The 9,811-nt window shown below is 43.7% G+C and overlaps 1 protein-coding gene across 1 annotated transcript in view; it reads right to left on the bottom strand.

The window, feature by feature from the left end:
• Positions 1-4,116, bottom strand: part of ALPK2 (alpha kinase 2) — a 67,960-nt gene extending 63,844 nt beyond the window's left edge. The window contains exon 1 of the mRNA XM_019531674.1: positions 2,749-4,116. Within this exon, the coding sequence (XP_019387219.1) occupies positions 2,749-4,116 (1,368 nt within the window). The remainder of the gene's footprint in view (positions 1-2,748) is intronic.
• Positions 4,117-9,811: the final 5,695 nt, after the last annotated feature.

The raw sequence follows: 9,811 nt of genomic DNA, 5'->3' as shown, positions 1-9,811 counted from the left end.
CCAACAAGGGCCCTGCCCCCCCCCCTGCAGTGACAGGGTAGGGGCACAGCCAGGCGGGGTCCCTGCGAGGGGGAAGGATGGGCAGATCTGGCTTGGGTCCCTGCCAGTAGATGGAGACAGGGAATTAAACCCCTCCCTGGCCAGTTCAGCCCAGACTACCCATGCCTCCCCCCACAGCTTCCCTGCAGTTGAGGGCCTGCTCTAGCACCCCCCAGTGCCTGCCCTGAGCAACTGCAGGCGTGTGCCTGTATTGTCTCAGTCCAGAGCGAATGTTTGTCCTGTTACAAACCAGTTTCAGCCTAGGCAGGGTAGACTAACCTGCAAAGGTTGAATCAAGCCAGGCCCCAGCTTTTTGAATGTCTGTCCCTACCCACGGAGATTAAGAAGAACTATGTGAAGGGGGGAAGTGCCTTATGATGCTCCTGCTGGGGCTCAGAAACTTTGCGGTGGCCCAAATGCAAGGCTATGCCCAAGTTAGCCCTAAGCAGATCAGGTTGTTCATAGTGCATCAGGCTGGTTCTTGATCTCCATCCTGACTTTGCACTGGAAAAATACAGAAGATACCATGGTATCATTAGAGATCTCATAAAGGGCAATCTAAGGGAGAATGCATTCCAGCCTAAATTTCCCCAGGTTGCAGTCTTTGGGGCTGAGGCTTGAATTTGACTCAGCATTAAGACAGCACTGAGCTGAAATTATGAATTTGGGTACAACCCAGATCCAAATAATTCATACAAGAGCATTTAAATCAAGGGTTTGGATCATGCTCATCCCTACTCTCTTTCTTTATGTGTTTGTTTCAGATATATATGCAATGAAGCTTTGAAACACACATACAGTATACACATATGTGCACACATACATGTATATACATGCAAGGGATGCATGGGATCAGAGTAGTTAGAATATATCTAGCTAATCTGATTAACATACCATACCTGCTCTTGCAAAAACATCCATGATATTTTAATGGCTTCACCCTGAATGGGCTGGGGTTTAATGCCCAATCCAAATCATGACAATGCATAATATCATGATATTCTTAGTAGATTAACCTCACCAAGAGATATTTTACAACGTAAGCGTGGGAGACACACTTAAAATATTGCAGCTCTTTTAATGGATACGTAAGGAAAGAAAACTGGAATGCAGGTGCTTTGGGCACTTTTCCATATGAGGTACTTTGGTTGGTTTTAATTGTTTAAAATGTTCCAATGACTTAATTCAAAGTTAAAGGATCAGTTTGAAATGGGAGATTTTTTAAGCTGGAAAAACATAACAGAAGAAAGCATGTGGACCTGAAAGTACAAGATGGGTATGTGTATGTGTGCGTGCCCACTTAATGTGAGCCCACCCATGCCCAAATGCAGCTAACATTGATAAATGGAAGCAGCTAATTCAAGCAGTCGGGGAGATCAGAATGAGATATCAGGGCTCTGCTGGTGAAAGCAAACGAACTCTCAGAGCAACAGCAGAGTTGTCATAGGGACAGAGGAAAAGAGAGGGAGAGGGGAAGCCTAGTTAGTCAAAAACTGTATTCTGGGTCAAAATATTGCATAAATGCCATGATTCTTGAATGCTATCTGCATTCAAATGATGGGCTGTTTGGTTAACGCCCATGTAATGGCTTGCTTTCATGCCCCACTGTAACCCTAAAGATTAAGGTTAATTTTTCAGAGAGGTTTCCAGTGTTTCTGCATTGACCACACAAAATGTGGTATTGAATTGATAAATTACTCCTTGCATGAAGATATTTATATTTCAAAAGCCTATTATCAGCCAGCCATGATCTGCAGTAAAGTTATTCAGATCCCTTCCAGGTTAATAGGAGGCATATGTGTACATCCTCATTCAGGATACACTCTTACTAGTTTTCTCAAATAGATTTTCTTGTTCATTGTCACATGCTTTAAAATCCTTTGGTAAGTGAATGAGAAAGGAACAGGATCTGCCTCATTGTTTAGGCTTTTGTTTTTTCTTTGCTTTTTACTACATGAAATAAAAAAAATATGGCCCCATTTGCCCTCTGATGAAAACTGATGTAACTCCATTTAATTCCATTTTAATGAATCTGTGTATCAGCTGGTTATCTAGCCAAGAATATATAATGCAGAGGCATGAAGAAAGGATTTGGGGTTTCACTATCTTCACAAAGGGAAAAAAACTATTTTTTGCTAGAACATTTACATCTTTTATGCTTTTATTAGGAAGAATGTAAAGTGTCTCAAGCTCTCATCTTAGTTACATGGAGGAAATCCAGGTAAGTCTTAACTGCTTTCAGTTGATTTATTTCAAATTTGCAGAAAGACAGCTGAGATCACAAGTTGCAGTAAGGTAACTGAGATCACTTTAATCATAGCTGGAAAAGAAAATAATGTAAAATATTCTCTGCTCACAAGAGTGGTTAGAGAAACTTTCTTGAGAAAGAGAGAGCTAGAGAGGGAGAGACTGCTTGGATAAGACACATGCAGTAGTTTAAATATCAGATTTCCCTACCCAGCTGTCCACAGTCCCATTAGTGCCTCTTACTATTATCAGTCTCCCTCTATAATTAGGAAAGCTTCTGGTTTATCTGGGCCTTTTTTCAAAACCAGATTTCCTTCACAGCAGTAGCTGTCATTCACAAGTGCTTGAGTAGTATCTTTTGAAGTAATTTACATTTTACATTATTTTGCCACAAATAAGAAAAGAGAGCATTCAAGTCAGTGAAAAAACCCTTGATAGTAAATGATAAATTGCTTTACTTACGCTGGATGAGATGCTTTCATTCGGCACCTGATTTTTCTCAGACAGGGTCCTGCTCCACTTCGCATCCCCAGGGCAGTTATTATCTGCCGTCTCTGTAGGACATAAACCAGTCTGGATTTGCAGTCTGTCTATCTCTTGAGGTCTCTGTGTTGAAGTAACACCTTCTTGACCAGGAAAGAGTACACTGGAATCCATAACCCCAATTTTAGTTTGAGCAGATTCTCCTGTGACAGTTAGATATTTGCAGAGCTCTTTGGGGTTTAGCAGCTTCAAAAGGTCTCTTCTGAGTCTTTCTATCAGATTCAATACAACATACTTAGATTTTTCCTCTGCTCGTTTTCTCCTCACTTCATCTAACTCCTGTGAGCTTTTATTTAGCACGCCTCCATCCGTGGTATTTGCTGTCATTGTCTTAGCAGCCTGATTTGTCAAAGAGCCACCTAAGCCAGAAGAGGCCGGCTCCATATCTGCAAGTACATGATCCATGTCCTGTGACCTGTCAGTGGGGAAATTTGCAGCTGAATAGTTACCTGTGGTATTTTCTTCTTCAGTTCTAGGGTAATCATTTTCAATTGCTGAAGAAGCAATGGGAAGCGTATACTTGATTTTGTCTTTCATTGTGGTAGTTTTATCCTGGTGGTGTCCAACAGTAAGGGTCATCCCTGCTTGCCAGGTTGACTGACTGTATGCAGAGAGATCTCTCCTTACATCTACTTCTTTGGATTTTGACTGATGACCACAGAAGCCAATGGTGGTATCCATAGGCACAGTGTTATCTGACACTTGAAACAGATGAGGCATTTCACTGAGGAAATAATCACACCCATAACAATCCTCACCCTGTTTTATATCTTCTTCATTATCACTTTCTAATAAAAATTGCAGTTTCTTTTCCCAGATTTCATTTTCATGAGCTGTCATCACATCAGAACATTCCAGGTACTCAAGTTTATCGTCAGAAAGTTCATCAACTGCGATCAGATTTTTGTCTGGATGAAGCTTAGTGTTAGTGTCACAGTTGTTAGAGGCATCTTCTACAAAGCAGTTATGTTTTCCTATAGGAATATTTGCTTGATCATCAGACAGTGTATTTTTGGTAAGGGGCTTACTGAGGATACTTGGTTCATGTGCCTTGGCGTCTTCAGGGGTCTGACTAGAAGTTAAGACATCAGCATAAAAACAACAGTTTTCTGTGTGATTAGTCATCAGATCGGTTGCTTTGGGATTTACATTACTGTAGCATTTGCCTGCTTTTTCAGCAGTCTCACTAGCTACAGTGTTAACATAAACTGAGTCTCTTGTATTTTCGAACATGTACTTTGTGCAGCAGTGGTTGCCTTGAGGTTTAAGTGTGCTTGTGACATCCATATTGTCTTCCAGACTATGTATGTTTCTGTAAGGATGATGCCTCTGCTTTTCCAGGTTACTCAATAGACAAACCGCTGCTTTCTTTAGAGGCAGAATCTGTTGAAATTAAAGTGGAAATGTCCTTATAGGATTAATTGTTCTATGCTAAAGACTTCTCATTCTGCCCAGCCTGTTCTGAACTTTCCCACTGAGATGATGTGTCTTTGTTGTTTTTGCTAGCTCCTATATTGTTAGTCAGGTCAGAAAGTAACTTTTGGTGAGTTTGGGGTTTTGGTTCTGATCTCACTTCAACAAAAGCTGAACACTGAATCACCCCAAAGCAACTTATAGCAACCGTCTGATGAAGTGTGGCATCTTGCTCTATGCACCTGTGAACAAAACATTTGTAGTTAGAACAGATTTTTAAAAGGTTAAAGGTTTTATTTAATCCATAAATGCTGGGAGTTCTTACAATTATAGAATTTTATGTAGATGTCACTGTTTTGTACTGTTTAGGGAAGCAAGGATTCTTACAGGTTTTGGAAAGACAGCAACTGCTAACTACAATGGCTAAAAACCTCTATAAACAGCTGATCAATGACTTTTGATCACACATTTAATTGCAGAAGTGCACATGGTTTTAGCAGCACAATATTGTGCATGCCTGTATGTGATTTGGCTACATCCACTTGCTAACAGGGATCAGGATTTGTATGTGTAAACATTTCCTCGGGGAAATAAATCATCTGCTCTGTTGACTTTCTAATTATAGTTGTTCATTGATGTGGCAGTGCCAGGGTAGAAATCCCATGCCCTTGCATTGATCTAGGATTTTGAAAAGTGGGGCGCAGGTGCTGTGGCACTTTTTCTCACAAAGCACAACACATTTTTTCTCCAGTTACAGTGAAACTAGAAGCTCTAGTAATATGTCCATTTAAAATCAAAGCTAAAACAGATACAACTATTGAAACATGCACTACTTTGCTAGAGTACATACAAAGTTAAAAAACCACAACAAATTGGTAAAAAACTCAAAAGATATTACATCATTAGTCCTGTAGTTCTTATAGCTAAATGTGCCTGTCTTTTTCAGATTCATAAAGCAAAGTCTAGCCTTCTGGAGCATCTTGACAGTGGCCCTGTAGAAGAGCACTGTATTTATGGCTCTGTTGATAACAAGAGAGCTATTCTTTAATCAAAGTACTCCCTACTCAGCTTACAATAAAGTGGAAGAGCTTCAGGTGAATGCAGTGGTCATGAAAGATGACAAATGAACAGCCCTGGAAGTATAAAGTCCTATATTTATTCCTAGCACAGGTGTGGGGAACAACAGTAACATCTTTCTTGCACGAGCTTGCTAACATCAACTTGATGGGATGAACCACTCTAAAGTGGTGGGCTCTCTGTGAACCTTCTCTTTTAAATTATCATTCTTCCTCTTGCTAGCCCCTTGGTGCTGTTTCTCAAGCCTGTTCCTGTCCTTGCATGCCAGGCTCCCCCCCTGCCCTGCCCAGCTGGCTTGTTCAGCTGCATTTACCTTGCTGCCGTCAGAACTCAAGCAGAGCAGTTACTTGCACTCTCAGCAGCACTCGGTTTGTCACAACCTACTTTAGGAACTGATCCAAGTCAGCCAGCATGACAAGACATGGAGAGCTAGATTAGCACTTTATGAGCATGTATTTGGCTTGCTTAATTTGAATCTGTCTCGTAAACAACCTGCCGCATCTCTGTTAGTTTCCTTTTCTTGGGGGAGATCTTGCCACGTCTTCCTCAGAGGTGCCTTCAGCAGAAGAAATCCTAAGATCCCATTGCATCCCTTATAAGCCAAAGCCTGCTAGAATTTACTATATTGATAAGTTTACTATAGGACTTTTGATAATATAATGGAGTATTACGTCACTGATGTAGAATTTGTATGGTAGAATATAGCAGAGAATCTCATTCTCTAGGGAATTCTGTCTAGGGTTACCATACGTCCAGGTTTCCCAGACATGTCCTTTTTTTTGGATCCTCTCATCTCTATCCAGGTGGGGGGGTTTTAAATATGATCAAATGTCCAGGATTTTGGTCAGATCAGCTTTGAAGTTTTTCCCAGCTTGTCCTAGCACAGAGCAGCTTGGGGCCAGGGGGAGCATGGGGAGGGCGACTGGAGGCAGGGCACACACACACAGGGCTGGGATGCAGCCCCAGCAGCTGCATGAAAGTAAGTCTGTGGGGGATGGGGGTTGGAGGGCCAGGGCTTTGGGACTATCCATGGAGCTGGGGGTGGGGGATGTTTACATGTGTGTATGTGTGAAAGGGGTGTGTGGAGGGGATGGGTGTGTGAGGAGTGCAGGTGCCTGCTGGCGCTGGGGGAAGCTGTCCAGGTGCCAGGGCTATGGCAGGGCACAGGGGGTGGAAGGGATGTGCCTGCCCCTCCAGCAAGGGAAAGGAGAGGGGGAAGGGGGCAGGGAAGCCCTTCAGGGGCAGCAGGGAGTTGCATGGCCCAGACAGCAGCATTGAGTCCAGTGCATTTGCCTGCAAGGGCGGTGCAGCCAGGAGCCGCTGCAGGGCTGAGGGGGGAGCACTGGCAGTTCTGGGGCGGGCTGTGGCTTGGGAGTGAGTGGCACCAAAATGAGAAGGGGCAAGGCACTGGCATATCACTGCCCCCTACAATCATATACCTCCCCCCCACAACAGGTGTTTTCTTTTTTGGACCTGGAAATATGATAACCCTAATCCTATCAAATTTTCAAGCAACTTTCCTGACATTATCAATAACCTCAAAAGAGACATAGTCTCTCTGAGTTTTCCATAGATTCATGCAGAGGTCAAGTGCCTTAAGGCATTATTAAATGCTTATCAGATGCTAAGAAATTAGGGTGAAACTTGGAATAGGAATCTGAATAGAACAGATATACCCTACTTTGAATTTTGTTCCCTCTAACTGAGGACAGTTCTCAGCTGGCCCAAATCAAAAACTTTTAGTCTCCCTAAACCCTAGCTTCCCTGTATAGTATCATAAAGTGTAATTATCCAGTTCTCATGTTATCCTAGCACTGCAGCTATGTTCTTTCTCCTGCTTTATTCTTATTCTTTGTTTTAAGTTAGCATCTGAGAGCATGAGACAGGACTTCATTGTGCTAGGTGCTATGTAAACACAGAACAAAGAGATACTCCCTGCCCCAAAGACTTGCATTCTTAAAAAAGGACAATACATGGATACAGCCAGATAAGTAAGTAGAAGGAAACGGTGGAACTGTATCACGTAACATAGGCAGTTAATTCAATATATCCACCACACCTTAACCATTGACAATATTTTAGGTGTCAGGACAAGGATGTTTTAAGGTGGAGTCAGAGGTTTGATAGTACATTCGTTTTGTCAATAAGGAAGCTTCTTTAGGTGTGAGGGAAGCATTGGAGAAAGCACAAGGTGCTCATTTAGAAATTTTACAGGTGGGTAATGAAGGCTGGCATTGTGGGATGACTGGAGGTGGTATAAGCTGACATCTCAGTAATGATTGAGAAGTGAGACGTAAGAAGGGGATGAGCTTCGAGCAAAAATAACTTATTCCTGGTGTGAGAGAAAAAAAGGCTTATGATGGAAATAGAAGGGGCAATCAAAGCGATAGGCAAGGCAAACAATCATGGCAGCAGCATTCTGAATGGGTAAACATTTGGCAAGATTGCATTTGTGTAGGCCGGACAAAAACATATTGCAATAATTGTGACACCAGATGTGAATTTTGGAATATGGATGTGAATTGTAGCATTGTAGTATGGAGCATAGAAATTAGACACTTTAAAAATATTTCAGGTGTTTTTTTAAACTTCCACCAGGATAAGTGGGTGCCCCTGCTTCCACTAGCAGAGTTCACATATAACAGTGCTATCCATACATCCACAGGCCAGACCTCCTTTTTCTCCAACTATGGATTCCATCCCTAGTTCCAGCCAGCACCACTTACCTTCCCACCGGTTCCTGCAGTGAATGACCTCACATTGCACCTCCAACAAGGCCAGCAGGAACTAAAAGCTAATCTAGACACTATCAAGAATGCATATAAAGACCAGGCAAACCAACACTGCAGCCCGGCCCCACTACTTTGGTTGGCAACAAAGTCTGGCTTTTGTCAAAGAATATTAAGACCCAAAAACTATTGGCCAAACCGGATCATCAGTACCTTAGCCCATTTAAGGTAATGAAACAAATTAACCCGGTGGCTTTCAAGCTTCAGCTACTAAAGACATTGAAGATACACCCCATTTTTCATGTATCCTTACTCAAACCTTTAATCGAAAACCCTTTTCCTGACTGTCTGAACCCCGCTCCCCCTTCCCCTCCCTTTCCCCCCAACCTATGATAGCGGAGGGTCACAAAGAGTATATTGTTAAGCAGGTCTTAGATGTCAAACATGTCTGAGGCAAGCTTCGCTATTTGGTTAATTGAGAAGGCTATGGTCCCAAAGAATGATCCTGAAAACTGGCTGACTATGTTCATATCCCCAAATTAGTGTAAGACTTCCACCAGAGGTATCCAGAAAAACCCAGTCCCAGGCCACCTGTAAGACAGCCCCATGGGGTTGTAGGGAGGGGGTGGTATTGTCAGGGCTTCTGGCCAGTCAGGCGTGGCTGGGCTGAGCTCTTGATCTTGCACACCTGAGTTGATCCCTTGCCAATGTGGCTGCCCCAGTTCTCTGTAACTAGACTGATTGTTCAGAACACCATTCGGCCTTTTTAAGTACACCTGCAGCCTCAGGGTGTAGGCATGCCTTGACAACAGACTCGGTCTGCTCTGGCAAGCCTTGTATTCACTGCTGTCTCTGGTTCCCCTGGCTCTTGACTCAGCTTTGGCTTTCCCTGGCCCTGTTACTGGATCTTCCCTGGAACTCTGTACTGGTTCTCTGACTCCCAATTTGGCTTCAGCTTTCCTGACCCAGCTCTTGGATCCTCCCTGGCACTTGGTGCCCAGCTCTCTGATTCTCCTGGCTTTTGACCTTTGCTTGCACCCCTGACTATGCAGGGGTCTTGGATCTCCACTTCACTGACCCTGACCCTGCCCTGATGCCTTGGTAACCTGCACCCCCATCCAGCTGACCTCTTGTTCACACTTCAGGAGCCTATCTGCAAGTCTAGGTTAAACCCTCACAGTGCAAGCTGCCTAGAGAGGATCAGGAACCTCAGGTGCTGCCACAAGATACCAGGCCAGAGGCCCAGAGCCCAAGAGCACAAGACAGGGCTAGAGCCCAGAAGCTGAGGTCCAAGATAAACAGACATGGGTTGGAGGCCCCAGCTAGAGGAAAGGGATTGAAGACAAGAAGGTGGACACCCCAACAAAGGTTCAAGGCTTGAAGGGCCAACTGTGGACTCAGGGCCAGGCTCCCCCCTCTAAAATATTGAGATTGATATCTGCAAGGCATGGGTGTGTGACAGCAGGACGCTGCAAATACACCAGTCATGTCAGGTACAAAGTTGGCAATGAGAGGTAATGCATTAATCAGAGTTATGAGTCAGCTGAAGGTTACGACTATAACCCCTAGGGCAACCAAGGTCCTCTTAACACCGAGTACACCTGTGGAGAGAGAGGTAACAGGCACAAAGGAGCAGGCCACCCTGGCTTCCATAGATAGCTTCCCCTTTTATACATATTTAGTGGCAAGTCATTGCAGCTTAGAGAGAGGAGGCGAAGGTCAGGGAACATAGACAGGCCAGTAGAGGTGCCGGGCTCTGGGGA

Source organism: Crocodylus porosus, unplaced genomic scaffold (assembly GCF_001723895.1).
Source record: "Crocodylus porosus isolate Cpor-Errol unplaced genomic scaffold, CroPor_comp1, whole genome shotgun sequence".
Taxonomy (NCBI): domain Eukaryota; kingdom Metazoa; phylum Chordata; order Crocodylia; family Crocodylidae; genus Crocodylus; species Crocodylus porosus.
This window is presented reverse-complemented; position numbering and strand designations above follow the sequence as displayed.